Genomic DNA, 17,641 nt, shown 5'->3' on the forward strand with positions numbered 1-17,641 from the left:
ATCTGAAAAGCTTGCTTTTGGGTGGTCTGCCCGCATTTCTATGTTGCACGGTGCCCTGCAAATTATGCACCTGCTCCCGCTCTGCTGTGACGCTGTAACTCCCAGTAAATATCGTTCACCCATAAAAAACATGGTGGGGGAGATGCTGGGTGACTCTTGAGCGTAGGCCTCTGGGAACTTTGTGCCTTCTGCTTCCATCCTCTTGGCAGCCTGGACCACCTGTGGGGGAGCCTGGCCCACCTGTGGGGGAGGAGTCTGGCCCACCTGTGGGGGAGGAGCCTGGCCCACCTGTGGGGGAGGAGCCTGGCCCACCTGTGGGGGAGGAGGCTGGCCACCTGTGGGGGAGGAGCCTGGCCACCTGTGGGGGAGGAGCCTGGCCCACCTGTGGGGGAGGAGCCTGGCCCACCTGTGGGGGAGGAGCCTGGCCCACCTGTGGAGGAGCCTGGCCACCTGTGGGGGAGGAGCCTGGCCCACCTGTGGGGGAGGAGCCTGGCCCACCTGTGGGGGAGGAGCCTGGGCCACCTGTGGAGGAGGAGCCTGGGCCACCTGTGGAGGAAGAGCCTGGCCCACCTGTGGGGGAGGAGCCTGGCCCACCTGTGGGGGAGGAGCCTGGCCACCTGTGGGGGAGGAGCCTGGCCTGGCCACCTGTGGGGGAGGAGCCTGGCCCACCTGTGGGGGAGGAGCCTGGCTCACCTGTGGAGGAGGAGCCTGGCCCACCTGTGGAGGAGCCTGGATCTACCTCCAACTGGCAGGTGTGTGAGCAAGGCCACCAGTAGCCCCCACAGCCTGAGCACCAGGCTGACACCAGGCGGGAGGAACCGATGCTGCCCACCTCAGTGTGAGAACATAAATTATGGTCAGTAACTCAAGCTGCTGAGTTTGGGGATGGTTCTGTTACAAAGCAATAGGTAATGATAACTACTTTTGACCCTCCTATCTCTCCTGCTCACTTTTCATTTCCTGCTGCTCCGTTGGGGGACTTCCCAGTTTTGCGGGGGGCCGGGGAGGGGCATGGATGTCCCTCCTGGTGATGCTGACCTGGGGGAGGAGAGCTGTCTCCCCACCTGGGAAACTTCCTTCTTCCAGATGCAGAAGGTCAAACTCTGAGGTCACCAGAAGAAAAGAATGAGGGACAGAAATGTGGTGACTGACAAAGAGCATCTCTGAGACCATTTCCTACCCAGAATCCTCCAAATGGAGGAGGACTGAGTTTTCAGGGCCAAGCCCCTGGAACTCGTCCTTCTCTGATGTCCACTCGCAGCCCACCTGCGGGATCGGACCTCTTCAAGAGGAGGTTTCCCATCACAGCGGTGAGCGTGGCTAAGGGGCCACACACTCCCCTGCCTCCCGGGACTCCCACGCAGGCAGAGGAGCGTGCACGGTGACATGAGCAGAAGTGACCGGGTCACCTGCAGGCTCGGCGACTTCCTCTCTCTCTCCCTTTGCCCCAGCGCCTTCAGAGGCCACGTGTTTCCAGCGAGGCAATCTGACCCAGTTCGGATCGCCACGCGTGGAAACCGCCCCACTGACCCACAGCGCCTGTGAAATGTCAGCCACAAGCAAACTTTCCCTGGGTGAAGCCACCGAGATCTTTGAGCCGCTGTGCTCTCGCAGTAATAAGTTGTCCAATATATTAATTTCCGTCTGTTTAACCTTCAGCAATCAGAGGCGAAGATCCAAGGGCCTCATACGTCTGCCGGTTCCTTTGTAGCAGTTCCATTCATTCCCATGCAAACGCACAGTGCATGTAGAAAGAAAGGTTTAATTTTAAGTCTTTGTGTATTTGTGGAGGGAGAAAGATACTGTTCCTACTGGGGTGTCCATTTCCGAAGGGATGATTATGGCCCATTATGTCATTACCAATGGACACTGAGCTGACCATGAGCTGTAATTACAGTCACAGGGGTGAGCAGGATCATCTGTACAGATGGAGACGAGAAACGGTCAAAGGCATCGGAGTGCTCCACTGAGGAGAGTGCTCTGCTATGAGTCCGGCCTGAACACCATCGCGTGAGGCCCCCAGAGGGGAGATAAAGGCTGAGACTGTGCCTCAAAATTAGCAGAAACTAATTTTAGCATCTGCGATCTTAAAATATCCAAGCAGAGGATAAAATCCTGCACTCACTTTTAAGAAGTTGATTCTGACGCTGACCTGTAAAATATTTAGATAGTCATTTAGGTAGTAGACGTGTTCTGACTTAACTTTATAGTTCTTGTTTAAGTGGAAAGGGCATTCCCAATCCATGCTTAGTTTATTGCATTCTCAGAGCTATGCCTTCCAACTTAGGAAGGTCATTAGCAGGCAGCCTTATAAGGGGGGTATTTCATCACCAGCACCGTACGAACTGGACCATAATCTTTCCGTAGAACCACCTTGGAACACCCACAGTCCAGTGGCAATTATGAAATAACCTGTAGTTCTAGGGTGAGCCTCCAAGTTTAGCTTAAAACAGCAGAAGGCAAAGGCAGGTAGTTGGGTGCTGCAGCCCGGGGATGAAACCAGATCTTAAAGAATTTTAAATGGAGGTTACGGTGTAGAGCAGTGGTTCTCAACCTTCCTAATGCCACGACCCTTTAATACAGTTCCTCATGTTGTGGTGACCCCCAACCATAAAATTATTTTCATTGCTACTTCATAACTGTAATTTTGCTACTGTTATGAATCGTCATGTAAATATCTGATATGCAGGATGTATTTTCATTGTTACAAATTGAACATAATTAAAGCATAGTGATTAATCACAAAAACAATATGTAATTATATATGTGTTTTCTGATGATCTTAGGCGACCCCTGTGAAAGGGTCATTCGACCCCCAAAGGGGTCGCGACCCACAGGTTGAGAACCGCTGGTGTAGAGCAACATCACCTTTTCATAAACAATCACATAGAAGCCTCAAGTTTTTGAGAAATTTGCTTTATGTCCTATTGATTTATAGATCACAAATAGCCATAAAATATTTCATATATATGTATATATATGTATATTGATCTCAGAGAGGAACATGGAGGGAGAGAGAGAATTATCAGTGATGAGAGAGAATTATCAATCAGCTGCCTCCTGCATGCCCCACACTGCAAGCTGGGCATGTGCCCTGACCAGGAATCAAACTGTGACCTCCTGGTTCACAGGTCGATGTGACACTCAACCACTGAGCCACATAGGCTGGCTAGACATAAAGTATTTCTTTTCTTTTTTTTTAAACAGAATTTTATTTTATTTTATTTTTTAAATATATTTTATTGATTTTTTACAGAGAGGAAGGGAGAGGGATAGAGAGTTAGAAACATCGATCAGCTGCCTCCTGCACATCTCCCACCAGGGATGTGCTCGCAACCCAGGTACATGCCCTTGACCGGAATCGAACCTGGGACCCCTCAGTCCGCAGGCCGACGCTCTATCCACTGAGCCAAACCGGTTTCGGCAACATAAAGTATTTCTATCAAAACTTCAATTAGTGAGTATTTACAATTTATAAAAATCCCACATTCCGATATCTAGGATGAGTCTTGAAAGAAAGTATCAGAATTCATAATAAGCAGCAGGCTTAGATGTTAAAAGAAATGTGCCTACTTTATCCCAGGTTCTCTAAATCCCTTCCTTATGTAATAGCTTCTGTTCCATCGTTTGAAATAGTGGAATCTTGGAGGAAGCCAAGAATGAGTACTTCCGCTCTTGCCCAGATTGAAAATTAAAGGCTGGGATCCCAGCGGCCTGCAGTGTGGCTGCCGTCTGGGCTGGCGCTCTGGGTCGGGCAGGTGAGCGCCGAGGGGTCTGAAGGAAGGTTACTCTGCCATTTCAAAGGTATGTTATCTTAGATGCACAAAGACCATGGGCAACTTCAAAATGATTAACCTTTGTCAGGCAGCTACAGGCCTGGGACGTGACTGTCCACCATGACTCACTTTTAGTTAGGAATTTCCATGTGGAGACTGCGTGTGTGTGTGTGTGCGTGTGTGTGTGTGTGTGTGTGTGTGTGTGTGTGTGGTCACTTTGGTCTCTGCATTGTAAGGTGGGCCGTGCAGGCCTCCCCTGATCCTCTCGAGATTAGTATGTGGCCCCTTTCCAACCACAATTTTATCTTTTGCACAATAACATGTAGCTACATGCCACATTGATTTCCCCCCCTTTGGTATAATAGATTTTTTAAAACTGTTGTGTAAATATTTAATTTATAATTGTCTATGCTGCTCTGCAATCATCTCCTCCCTCCTCCCGCCATTGTTCACTGATAAATCCCAAGTACCCGTGTCAGCGCACAGTAGGGACTCAGTGGAGACTGAATGAAAGAATTGCACACACTGGGGCATCTTCAGGAAGTGGGAAAATCCAACTTACAAACTGTTTCCAAATACTACGTAATTTTTACGAACACTTAATGTAATAATCAAGGAAACAGGCAGGCTACGTTTAGACAGTAAACATTTATTTAGACATTAAGCATCTTATTAAACATTTAGACACTGGGCACTTAATTTTGAAGGTCTTTTTTCCCATGGGTGTTCAGGAGGAAACACCATATCGTTTCCAGTTTCCAAGCAACACCGTCCTCGTCCTCACCTGCTCCTTAAAACGCTCGGCTGGAAACAGGCCTCCAGCTGGGCTTACAAACCACGGGATGGGATCTGAAACTTTGCTGGCGCAGTGGTTGCAGGCTCCCCGCCGCCCCCCACTTCCCTTCCCCCTGCGGGGCGTGCAGGAGGCAGCCCATCAAGGATTCCCTCTCATCATTGTTGTTTCTAACCCTCTTTCCCTCTCCCTTCCTCTCTCGGAAACCAATAAAAATATATGTAAAAAATAAAATAAAATGTAAACTTCAAGGGAGCTCTAAATTAGTGAAGACAAGGAGCACAGCCTGAAACCCTCCCCCCCTCCCCCAGCCCCCAGGCGGAAGCTCCGGGACCAAGTCCACGTCCAATTCGCGCAGGGATCGCGTCCCCCGGCCCCGCCCCTCGAGGCCCCGCCCCTCGAGGCCCCGCCCCCGCGGGTGCTGCTATGGAAACCCAGAAAGCTACATGGCAGCCAGCCGCCAGAAGAAAGCGATTTTGCAAGTGCCATGGGCAGCCCAAGCCAACTTACCTCCGCTTTCGTCACAGGCCTCAGAGGCAGCCCCGGGGCGGCCTAAGAAGTATCTGGTCTACCCGCACCCGCCCAGAAGGTCCCGCCTGTCTCGGTCGATCCTGCGCTGGCTCCAGAGCTTGGACCTCACCTTCTTCCCCAGGAACATCAACAGGTGGGGGAGAAGCGGGCCAGGTGGACCCCGCCCGCCTCCTCCAGGCCGCCCACCACGCCCACACACACACCTGCGCCCTTAGGGAGCCGGCCTGAAACAACATGGTGGAGCATTTCATTCATTCATTCATTCAAGCAATCGATCATTAAATGTTAGGCCTACGCTAATATAGGTAGAAGGCTTTGGTGACTACAAGAGTATTGAAATAGTCCAGGCTCTTCGGGTTCACTTAGACCAGTTACTTGCTGTCAGGACAGAATCTTAGGTTGGTGTTCACTGGAGCACAGACGGTATAAGTAACCACATGTTCTCTCATTTCCTTCCGGCCACGGATCAGGGATTTTTCCAATGGCTTCCTGGTAGCAGAAATATTCGCTATCTATTACCCCTGGGACCTTAGCCTCTCATCCTTTAAAAACGGCACTTCTTTAAGAGTCAAGTTGGATAACTGGGCGCAGTTGGAAAAGGTAAATCCGCAACCATTGACGGCGTTCACTGCTCCGTGGGTGGTTTTAAAGGGCTGGGTTTCTAGACGCGTGTGGCGGGCTCGGAGGGGATACTGCTGTGTTGGCAGCTTGCTTCCTGGGATTGAAAAGAGGGTTATTAACACGCTCACTTCACGTGGGAGTGGGGTGTAATGGTTTTCTTGCCGAATAACATCATTTAATGATGAACAGGTGAGACAGAAAATTGGTGGAGATAAAAGGGGGATTGAAGGGAATTCACAGCGATTGAACCTTTGAATAAAACTACTCACGATGCACATGTTTTCTTTCCACTATTAAAGTTCCTGGCCAAAAAGAAAATTAGATTACCCAGAGAACTAATCTACGGGACGATCCACTGCAAAGCCGGTGTGCCGGAGATCCTGGTCCAGGAGGTGTACAGCTTGCTAACCCACCAGGAGTGAGTGAGCGGGGTTCCTAGCAAACGCCGCGTCATCTGAAACGTTGGGTAACACACTTCTCATTCCTAAAATGCCGCTCGTGAATAGTATGTTTTGTTTTTTTTTTTTATTTCCAGAACCCAAAGTATCCAGGACGACCTTGTGAACTTCACAGACTACAGTTACCAGATGCAACTGCCTCTGCTCCCCAGGTCCACGGCCTCCAAGTTCATTAAAGATAACATTAGGTTGTCCGAACTCATGAGCAATCGCAGCCTGCTCAGCAATGAACTGAAAATCGATTTCCTCTTCCTTCTGCAAATGTTGCAAAGGAAGTTAAGCAGAAAGATGCATCCAAGTAAGTTTTCCTTGGGAATCCTCAACCGATTTCCTCCGCGCCCAATGACGCTCCTCTTGGGCACGGATGAAGGAAAGGCTCTCATGTCTGCTGTCTCCGGTCACCGGTTTAACGGGGAAATACTCCCGTTGTGCAAGCAGTGGGATGAATTCTTTTCGTCGGGGTGGTTTATGTTATAATTCATTCGTTTTGATGAAAGCATAGGTTACCAGTGTCTAAGCACGTTTCTTTTTAGAAAATCTTTTAAGTGAATCTGTTCACGTAAAATATTGTGGGAATTCATAAGTTCACATATCAACTCAAGATACCCAGGAGGATAGGAGTGTTTAAGCGTCCGTCAGGGTGTAAGTACTTGACCCCTAGCTGCTCTCTAGGTGTGGTCAGTGCTGTCCTTTCTGTGGTAGCTGTTGGTGTGGAGATGGCCAGGCCGACTGGGTCACCCACAGCGTCTTCTTGTTGCTGTGGCTTTTCTGACACTTATTCGGGACACCACTCATGCCTGGGAACCCGACCTCCCTGGTTGCAGACACTGGGAGACTCGTCATTACCTAGACATCCACGCCATTCCCGAGCGAGGCGGGTGTAGGTCATCAGGATTTCTCTCTCCCTTTTTTGAACCCAGTTTTCCGAAGAGCCATCTTACTCTAGTCTCTGGAAGGAGCGGAGAGCCGCAACCTGACCTCCCTCCCTAATTAATTGTGAGACAGATGTTTTGTCCTTTATCGGTCCGTTCTTCCATCTTCTGTCATTTTCTGTGTCTCTTCTTTATTCTACTTGTGAATTTGAGCAGAGACAGCTGTAAATTTTACGTTCAGATTTTTGGGAAGTTTTCAGACACTAACTTTTTGCTGTGAAATGTATCATACATGCAGCGTATAATGCATATACATTTGTGTACCCCCTTGTAAGAAACAGAACATCACCGGTGCCTTCACATTCCCCTGTGCGTCCTCTATGATAGCATTCTCTACCCTTCCCGCCGAGAGCAGCCATTGTCCTCCTGCCTTATGATTTCCTTGATTTTTAAAAAATATATTTTTATTGATTTCAAAAAGGAAGGGAGAGGGAGAGAGAGAAACATCAATGATGAGGGGGAATCATTGATTGGCTGCCTCCTGCACGCCCCACTCTGGGGATGGATCCCACAACCCAGGCATGTGCCCTGACCGGGAATCAATCGAACTGAGACCTCCTGGTTCATGGGTCCACTCTCAACCACTGAGCCACACCAGCCGGGCTTAAAGTAACTTTTTAAAGCAACTATTTTGTGCATGAAGAAGGTAAGCACTGCGGGGAGAGGGGTGTTAAGCTCTGTAGTCACAGCACTCCTAGGATTATGGGGAAACGGATATCTACACAATTTGCTGAATTTCTAAATCGTGGGGCTTTATTTTGCCAATGGCCACAGTGAATTCCTAAGAAACGACGATTGTGTCTATTTTACAGGCAGGTTTGAAGTCAAACCGAACGTGGGAGAACTCACTCTGGACCACATCTCTGCCCAGGCCTCTCGCCACAAGCCCAAAGCAGCGAATCCAAGGCCACGGGACCTTTCTGTTCTACGTACGCGCTTTTGCTGTGGTTTTGTTTTTAACTTTCTACCTGTGAAAAGGGATTTTTTTGTTTGTTTGTTTTGCTGTGTTCATTGACATTTTTAAAAAGAGTTAAAATGCTGGTCTCAGCCTTCGGTCTAAAATGATGCCACAGTTGGTTGACTCATTGTTTGCTCTTGTTTTCTTGTTAATCCTCACCCAAGGATATTTTTCCATTGATTTTTAAAGAAAGTGGAAGGGAGAGGGAGAGACAGAGAGAGAGAAACACCGATGTGAGAGAGACACATCAATTGATTGCCTCCTGCGCATGCCCCAACCAGAGCTGGGGACTGAGCCTGCAACTGAAGTACATGCCCTTGACCGGAATGGAACCTGGGACTCTTCAGTCCATGGGCTGACGGTCTATCCACTGAGCCGAACTGGCCAGCGCGTTGTTGTGCTCTTGATAGAGAGATGGGGCCCCATCAGGGGAGCTTCCCAAGCTGGGGCCCTCCTTCTACTGTGGGAGCCATCTGGGTGCTGGTTTCTAGGTTGATGCTCAACCACTGGGCCACACCGGGCAAGCTGTTTTTTTCTTTTTCTAACACTTAACTTCCTCTATCGGTTTACCTAAATCTAGCATAGGCAACATGATGGGCCAAAGAATATAGATTTCTTAGTTGCAACGGGACTGTCCCTTGAGAAGTGAGTGAGCTGCAGGGCCCGGGTGGCCGGCTGGATGCTCAGAGTTCCAGAAGCGGGTGTGCACCGTGCCTGCCACAGCAAGGCTTCTGGAGTCGTGTGCAGTGGCCTCAGCTGTTTCTGAAGCAACATTTAAAAACAGCTGAGTCATATTCGGGATCAAAATAAGCCGCGGGTATTTTTAGGCCCTGCTGGCGGCTCCCGGAGGTGGGTGGCATGCCGAGTTCTTATTTACGGCTACTATCATGAGCCCGTCTCCGCCTGCAGCCCTTCACTGTGCGTACATTTGATATATCAGAAATGTGGGTGGTTTGCGTACATAGTTAATAACCACGCATTGATTTTAACTTTGTTTTTTTAAAATATTCTAGCAAATATAGGCAACGCTGGCAATTAGGGAACCAATCCAGGGGACGCAGCCTAGAACACCTTCTCTCGGCCCTGAGACAGAGCCTGTCCAGACCTGGACAGGTGACCTTGGAAACCCCTCATGGACTTGAAGAAGGGCTGCCGCCACCTTTGCCACGTTAAAGGGACAGAATCGCCGCCTTAGCTGATATTTCAGTGAAAAGTAAACTAAAGTGGTGTCGTATCCATTCTTGGGCTGTTTTTTCTTCTCAATTCCATTCAACAACCGTTTATTAACATCACCTGTGCCACATCCCGTGGAAAACACAAAGTCAAATTAATTAGCGCAGAATGAGCCCAGGTCACCGTAAAGGTGCAGTTAAAGTCCAGGGGTGGACAAACTTTTTGACTCGAGGGCCACAGTGGGTTCTTAAACTGGACCGTAGGGCCGGAACAAAAGCATGGATGGAGTGTTTGTGTGAACTAATATAAATTCAAAGTAAACATCATTACATAAAAGGGTACGGTCTTTTTTTTTTTAGTTTTATTCATTTCAAATGGGCCGGATCCAGCCCGCAGGCCGTAGTTTGCCCACGGCTGAGTTAAACACAACTTACCTCGACCAGCAACAGGTCTTCCCCAGATAGCCGGTAGGAATGGTGACTTACTCTGTAATATTTTCCTCATTAGAAATGAAAAGAGTTACTAGGCAGCCTGACAGTGTTTATTTACACATCACATCTATAAATAAAAACATTTATTCTGAACGATGATCCTTGTACACTGGCCCATAGACCATCTTGCCCAGGTCCATAAATAGCCGTTAACGTTTCTTACAAACTGGCGTCCTTCCTTGAGACCGAGCTGTGGAGAAGGGAAATGCTTCACTTAGAAACTGGCCTGGGGTTTAGCGACCCATTTCTTCCATCTAAATATGCCCACGGGCTGCTGCCATCCCCACACCCTCACTGAAGGGAAACCATAGCAGCTGACATCCTGAAAGGCGGTTCTCTTCCACCTTTTGGTAATGTTATGTTCGTATTGGGGACATTTCCTTCAACTGGAACCACTCCTGTGAGACGCCATCTCATTCACAGTCCCTTTGGCTCCCCAGATGACAGTGGTAAGTCCCACCGTGTGTGGGTCAGTTTCCAGCTACCCTCGGTCACTTTTCCTGCAGTGTGGAAGGCTTACACAGTTTTATTAGAATTTCTACCTCCGGAGACTTCCTTGTTTGATTTTACATTTTGGGGAGAGCACATTTAGTAAAAGAAAGAGATGACTTCTTAGGAGGGTGTTTAGAATCTGGTTTTATCTGCGGTAAAGGATTCAGTCCAAATGCATGTCCTAACCAGCTCTCTGGTCCCTACCTGCTGCCTTGGGTTCTAACAGGACACATCTAAGTCCAAGCTGGTGGGGATCACCGCTAACCCATCCATTGACGATCCCCAGGGAAGGGTGTTAGGAAGGAGTCAGCTGAAGATCCCGAGAAAAGGCCTGGGTGGGGATAAACAGTCACACACACTGCTCTCTCCTCTTGACACTGCATTCAACCTCCTGGAAAAGCCCATCCCCCGTGGCCTGTGGCCGGTCCCTAGGACCCTGAGGGAGGGCGGAGGGCTGGGAGAGATAGGAAATGGTCCCCAGGCTTCATCCCCGAGAGTGAGTGAGTGAGTGAGTGAGGGCAGCGGGTACAGTCAGAGCAGAGTGGGGAACTGTAAGAACTTCGAGGATGAGTGTGCCCAGACGCCAACGCTGGGGCACGTCTTAGGAAGGCCATTGGCTCAGAGGCTCTTGGACGGAAGGAAGGAAGGAAGGAAGGAAGGAAGGAAGGAAGGAAGGAAGGGAGGGAGGGAGGAAGGAAGGAAGGAAGGAAGGAAGGAAGGAAGGAAGGAAGGACTGACTTTCCCGGGAGCTAGGCCGCCTCAGGAACAGGTCCTGTCCATCAAGTGGCAGAATGCTCCTCAGGGCCACGGAAGACCCTGCTCTCTCTCCTGCTCACGTGGCGGTTTCCATAGTCATTGTTTCCTGCGAGTGGAGGGTCTTCCCTCTGAAGGTCCATGGAGTGACTTTGCAGGCTTCCTCCCGGGAGAGTAATCTCTGATGGACAGCTCAACCCTTCACACCTGCAGTGCCCTGGGAAGTAGTGGGGCGTTAGGGACAAGACTGATGCTCATCCTACCAGATAACCACGTCACATCTGGTTTCCCTGGGGGGACCTGGAATACGTACATACACACAAATCTAGACAACTACATGCACAGTCACATGCTGCTTCAATGCAGCATGAAAGTGTTTTTCAATTTATTTACGTACAAATGTTTCAAAGATACGGTACAATAAGCACTCACTAGGAGTGCACTATAAACATAACTTCCGTGTTACGAGTGCACTAAGTAGGAAATACCGGATTTTACAAATAATGTGTGACGCGTATACTACATTCAGAATACCTTTGAAGACCAAAAAAATGTCATTTTTCCTACCATAGGGGCAACAAAACACAGTCATTGCTAATGCGACCATGTTCCTGAGCACATCTGAATGGTCTTGTGGAAATATATGTATGTTTCATTAATTGACTGACATAAAAATCAGAGGTTTTCACAACATGTAAATCATTTTGATATTGCAATTTTGTGAAACACCTGGTAATGTTAGAGAGAAAAATTTTTCCCAGTCCTTTTAAAATTCACTGTCTTATGAGACTTCCTTCATAAAGGCAGGTTTAAACCTGCAAAATTATTTGTCCACACTATGGACATCTTCAAATAATAAAATAAGCTCATATTATTTATTGGATTTTCATGCATATGAAATATAACCATGGAAAATGCTTTTATAATTTTAAAAATTACTTTTTTTCATATTAAGGTATAATATATACAGATTGACATAGTCAAATGACATTTATAATTCTGCAAAGAATTCATAGTTAAAATTAACATTAAGGTATAGAACATTGTAGATGTCAAAGCATAATGGAATTGCACTTGAATCAGCCCAGTTTAGATTTCAGACAGAACCTGGGTTACTCTCCACTGTCTTCATGTGCTACATGATTTTTTTCATACTTTATACATAAAAATATGATTTTCCTGCATTCATTAAAATACAAAATGTGATTATTTATATATGTATAACTTAAACTCAATGATGGCTTTTGAAGGAATTAAAGCACAAAAGATAGGTTTCTTTATTTAAAACAAAATAAAGAGGAATATGGTAGGACTTAGACCAGCGGTTCTCAACCTGTGGGTCGCGACCCCTTTGGCGGTCGAACGACCCTTTCACTGGGGTCGCCTAAGACCATTCTGCATATCAGATATTTACATGACGATTCATAACAGTAGCAACATTACAGTTGTGAAGTAGCAACGAAAATAATTTTATGGTTGGGTCACAACATGAGGAACTGTATTTAAAGGGCCAGAAGGTTGAGAACCACTGACTTAGACTCATTTTGAAGGCAATTTTAGTATACATATGCCAATTAATAAACAATTCTGAGTTACATTTATCACCAAGGGTTAAAAAATACTCAGATACACTTTATATTACCCACTGCCTCTCTGAGTTGCATACATTCTCATTTATAGTATTAATTTTTTTAATAAAATGAAATTTAATGAGGAGTTAGAAGTGATCAATGTGATAGATAGGTATATATTATATATTGTTTTCTGTTTTAAGAAGCTGTTTAAGAAAAATATTAAAATATTTTAAATGCAACAAGTTTAAAGATAATAACCACGATTATTAGACAAAAACATCTATATTATAAATTCTGCACGACTCGAGTATAAAAGTACTGTTCTTCCTGAAATGCATTCATTTCATAAATTTCAAAGTCAGAATTCTAGAACAACTGAGATACTTATGGCCATGCCTCAGGCTTTTCTTTTTTGTAGCTTTACTCTTTTAATTAATATTTTAAAAAACCTGAATTTACATAATATATCCAAACTTTTAATATCCTACTTACAGGAAATTTACTTCAAACTATATTTCATCAAATAAATTCAGTTATAGTCAATATAAATCGATTAGAGATTATGTCAATATTACGTGCATTAATGAAAATTAATATCTATACATACCCGGTTTCTTTTAAAACAGTCAATTACCATAAAATGCAAATTCTCATACAGATGCCACTGCATTTTGGTTTTCACTCCCCAACTGTTTTCATGCTTATAGAACTGATTCCTTTATAATTGGACATTTGAATTTCAGATAGAAACCTTGGTAATGTTCTCTCCATGTGGCTCAGCTAGTTGGAGCATCATCTGTTCTGAACACCAAAAGATTGCAGGTCTGATTCCGGGTCAGGGGACATACCTAGGTTGTGGGTTTGATCCCCAGTCGGGGGTGGGGAGTGTAGGAGTGGCAATGGATGTATGCTTCTCTTACATCGATGTTTTTCTTTCTCTCTCCCTTCCCCTCTCCTTAAACAATCAATTTTAAAAATATCCTTGGATGAGAATTAATAAAGTATTTTGATTGTGTATCTATTTATTGATATATATTAAACTTATAACTGTAAACTTTTATTAAAGATGAGCTAAAACCAATGGTCTATGGTACATGAAATAGAAGAGAAGGTAGGTGTCTGTGAAGGACGCTCAGCCCACACACCTTCCGCATCGATGCCCGGAACCCCGGTCCTTCGAATGTTCAGTAGGACTGTACTGCACACCAACCGCTGTCCTAGGGGTCACACCCTTTCCTGTCTCAACAATAAATACCTGGGTTCCTTCTGCACTTTGTGAAAGTCTTATGTGCTCTTTTCGATGATTCACTCAGTCCTTTATAGCTCAAATATTTCCTTTCCCCCAAATATGGCTATTCTATTTTATAAAGGAGACACCTATTTTTTTCTCAAAAGCATATAAATATTTTATTTTTTGAACTTAATGAATAAAATCGACTGTTATTCCCTACTTCCCCCTCTCCTCCTCCCAACCTTCAGCTCATGGGCAACAGAGGTTAATACTAACCAATGAAAGGTCTTCAAGACACAGTGAAGCCGGAGAACAGCCTTCCATCAGAACGGGTTGAGGCGAATGCCAGTCCCTAAGGGTGAGAAGGGGTTCACCTTGGCCCACATCAGAGCATCGTTCAGGGAGATGGCGGATTTCCCGTCTTCAAGGAGGTACACGGGGCCCTGCACACGGCGAGAGTGGAGGGAAGAAGAGGAGTAAAAATCCGCAACATGTTTTTAAACAGAGACAATCCCTCCAATAGAAAACCCATGGGTGATGTTTGCACGGTGCCCACAGGAAATGAAAAAATATAGACTTGACTTTGGGTGGCAAACCCACAATACAATATACAGTGATGTATTAAACATTGTACACCTGGAACCTATATCATTGTATTAACCAATGTCACCCCAATAAATTCAATACAAATGTTAAAACAAAAATATGAGAAAAATTAGTTTTTTGAACTGCTACCACTATAGAAACATTTTAAAACATCTTAATGTTATATATATCCTGGTGTCTTTCAAAATAGGACTTAGTTTCATAATTTGAGATCTTTAAATACAGCAGTGTTAACAGAGATAACAGGTAATGTTAATCTGTTAAATACTACAAAGTTATCATTTAATAAAGGCATATGTGCCTCGTCATAGCCTTAAACGTACTTCACTGTTTAATTATACAGCTAGGAAGTTATTCAAGCCGGCACCTCTGAACCTGCTGTGTGTGTGTGTGTGTGTGTGTGTGTGTGTGTGTGTCTGTATAATTAAAATCGCACCAAACGTGTGATTTGCCAGCAGAGCTATAATTTAGTTATATCAGTTAGTCCGTATGTCAAGGGCAGTTCTGAAGAACTAAATGCAAAAAAATAACAACAAACAAAAATCCCCTTTTAATCTGTATTGCTTAGCTCTTAGAAGGAAAAGCACAATTTTCAAAACACAAAAACCTTGCTTATTTATGTTCTAAAGTTACCAGGTTTCTGAGCATGATTTCAAATAATACAGCTTGTCAACAAATTATTTGTAGACTGGAGGCCCGATGCATGAAATCCGCAGCCCCGTTAGACAGTACCTGGATTTTTAACCCCGTGAGACAAGAGATGTGAGCATCCGAATGGCTGGGAAGGTGGGACCCCGTCACATAGTCCGGCCCCACCATCCCTCTGAGCGGCTCGGCCTGCAGTCTCTGGAGCAGGGCTGCGTACACCCTTCTCTGTGACTCGGAAGCGGGTGTGTAGGGAGAGTCCTCTGATGATCTGTGTTGTCAACACACATTGCATTTGCATTTTTGTAAAATCACAGAATCATTAAGGCTTAGACTAGAAACAGTCCCGATGGCTTTCCAGCCCCCCTTCATAGATGATGCCAGATCAACTTTAGACGCAATTTACAGTAAACATGAAGGACTCAGAAAAAGGGCAGCATTGTAAATTATTACTGAATATCTGCTAAGCAAACCAAGCGTCCTTCTTGTGCTCGCGCGAATGACGACAATCCGCACTCTGAACGGGCCTGTGGACGACACTAAGCATTCCCGCTCTTTGTCAGAGTCACTCACGGGTGGACGGGCTGCGTGCAGGCTCTCCACGCCTCCAGCTCCTCAGAGAGGCGCTCGATGGTCAAAGGCACGGACACCTCCCGGCGTTTCAACAGCTGACTGCAACGTGAGGAAGAAATGAACAGCTGACATCTAAGACTAAGACACCAGAAAAGCAAATAAACAACTGCAATTGTAGATTTCACAGCTATTGTTCAAAAATTCTTGTGTATACCTGAGTGTGTGTGTGTGTGTGTGTGTGTATGTGTGCCTGCTCACTGTGTAGGTAGCCTGTAAGTGCTGGCGAGTCATAGATGGTCCACAGCTGTGGGCTGGGTGACAGTCTGAGGAGGGAGGGACGGATACATGAGCTGCATAATGTTCGAGAAGCCAAGCTCTGCTGACGGATGGCCACGCACGGCTACTGCAGGGCAGTGTGTGTCTGCACTAACATGAATGTTGGGAGTAAGAAAGCAAGTGGGAGAGCAGTCGGACAATGTCAGCTGGTGGGGAGGATGGGACGCGGCTGCGTTCTCTACGACAGAGCTGGGCCAAGAGGCAGGGCCCGGCGACGCAGGACCCACCCGTCCTTGTGGATGACACAGCGCAGGCTGAGCGGATAAGGACGTGTGCGGCAGTACTGGGGACACCACTCAATGAAGAACCCCCTCCTCTCCCGGCAGCAGGGGTGCCCTTACCTCGTGTACTCATAGAGAGCGGGGACGATGCTCGCGTACTGTCTCCTGGCGGCCAGCAGCGCGCCCGAGTAGCCACTCAGTATGAGCAACTCGTTCCGCGCTCTGCGGGGGAAGATGGTTCGGTTTAAGAATCCCATTGAAGTCTAGAGCATCATTCTCATCTGTAGTTACTGTACTTGTGTCTGTTTTAATGGGTGACATTGACAGCAAACTCTGTTTAGAAAATGTTCTGAACTTGAGGGTGCTGCCTTCATTAGGCAACTCAGACAGGCGTTGTGCTATGATAAATTCAGGCTCAAAACACCGATCTTCAACATTATCTCACTCTCGCCTTCTTGTTTTTCTAGGTTACTCCGCTGCTTCTTCATGTGCTCGCTCCCTCGGGAGCTGCTGGGTCAGAGTAGGAATCCCCATCACACGGACTCTCACCCACCACCTTCCTGCCCAGGATCTGCCACGCATGCAGACACGGCTTCACCTTTTCACACGGGCATCAAGCAAAAGTGGCCCAAGGCCTCCATCACAGATTATCCACAGTCTCGGGACCTCAGCCACATGGAACAGTGACCTTGAACCAGGGGCAGGGGACCTCTGGCCCGAGGGCCGTGTAAGGCCCGTGAAATCATTCGGTCTGGCCCTGCCAAGGCATGAGGGGTGAGCTAATGAAATGTTTGACCAAATAGAGCAGGCTAGTTTTTAAGCTGATAATTTTGTGTGGCCCAAGAATGATGTTATGAATATCCAACTGGCCCTCGGCAGAGGAGGTTCCCCACCCTGCCTTAAAGGACACTTGTTTCTGGGGGCAGCGTCCACCTTTGACGTCCTAGCGCTTTCACTTCTTCCCCAACCCAGCATGCTTTGCACACATGGGGGGTTAACAGGTAAGACCACCAGTTTCTCAGGACTGTGAAGTCCAAAACCACCAAAAAGCTTTAAATCAGCCCCATTTGAACCTGGTGTGTATGTGTGTATGTGTGTGTACATACCTATATAAACATACAAACGCTATTAGTAAAGGAGCCCACTAAGATTTATGATTCCTGGTTCAAACTGACCTCTGCACTTTTTCTTAAGATGACAACGGATAAAAACATAATTTTTTCGACATGTCCTTCTACCTGCCCAAGACGATCTTAGTTCCTGATCTAAACACCAAAACTCGCAGAGCCCCCGTGAAACACCACGTGGCTGGAGTGATGGGTTCTGGGGAAAGGTACTCACTCGGTACATGTGGGCAGGAGTAACTTCTCCGTCTGAATGTAACTCAGCAGGTCAAGAACGGGGTGAATGGTGTCCAAAGTCCAATCGGAACTACTGATGTGTTCTGGCAAACAGAACGAAATGAAGAGTCTCTAAG

At 46.6% G+C, this 17,641-nt stretch overlaps 2 protein-coding genes across 4 annotated transcripts in view; one reads left to right on the forward strand and one right to left on the reverse strand.

The window, feature by feature from the left end:
- Nucleotides 1-5,015: 5,015 nt before the first annotated feature.
- On the forward strand, nt 5,016-8,654 carry SPATA4 (spermatogenesis associated 4). Its single transcript, XM_014465734.2, has 6 exons — nt 5,016-5,233; nt 5,571-5,700; nt 6,021-6,139; nt 6,257-6,477; nt 7,924-8,040; nt 8,650-8,654. The coding sequence occupies exons 1-6, from the start codon at nt 5,016-5,018 to the stop codon at nt 8,652-8,654; spliced, it is 810 nt and encodes a 269-aa protein (XP_014321220.2).
- A 1,111-nt stretch (nt 8,655-9,765) lies between these two features.
- Nucleotides 9,766-17,641, reverse strand: part of WDR17 (WD repeat domain 17) — a 67,982-nt gene continuing 60,106 nt past the window's right edge. For 2 of the 3 annotated variants that reach the window (XM_023763931.1, XM_023763932.1), the window contains 6 exons: nt 17,506-17,608; nt 16,285-16,386; nt 15,608-15,745; nt 15,122-15,305; nt 14,060-14,226; nt 9,766-11,195 (listed from right to left, as the gene is read on the reverse strand). In XM_023763931.1, the coding sequence (XP_023619699.1) occupies nt 14,107-14,226; nt 15,122-15,305; nt 15,608-15,745; nt 16,285-16,386; nt 17,506-17,608 (647 nt within the window). In that variant the 3' untranslated portion in view covers nt 9,766-11,195; nt 14,060-14,106. The remainder of the gene's footprint in view (nt 11,196-14,059; nt 14,227-15,121; nt 15,306-15,607; nt 15,746-16,284; nt 16,387-17,505; nt 17,609-17,641) is intronic. The other variant, XM_023763933.1, reaches the window with a different exon arrangement.

Source organism: Myotis lucifugus, unplaced genomic scaffold, assembly GCF_000147115.1.
Source record: "Myotis lucifugus unplaced genomic scaffold, Myoluc2.0 scaffold_309, whole genome shotgun sequence".
Lineage (NCBI taxonomy): Eukaryota > Metazoa > Chordata > Mammalia > Chiroptera > Vespertilionidae > Myotis > Myotis lucifugus.

Bases quoted from the DNA above. Each gene is read 5' to 3' on its own strand.
- SPATA4 (XM_014465734.2), top strand. From the start codon at position 5,016: ATGGCAGCCAGCCGCCAGAAGAAAGCGATTTTGCAAGTGCCATGGGCA. The intron at 5,234-5,570 runs GTGGGGGAGAAG...GCCACGGATCAG, and splicing joins TTCCCCAGGAACATCAACAG to GGATTTTTCCAATGGCTTCC. The intron at 6,140-6,256 runs GTGAGTGAGCGG...TTTTATTTCCAG, and splicing joins AGCTTGCTAACCCACCAGGA to AACCCAAAGTATCCAGGACG.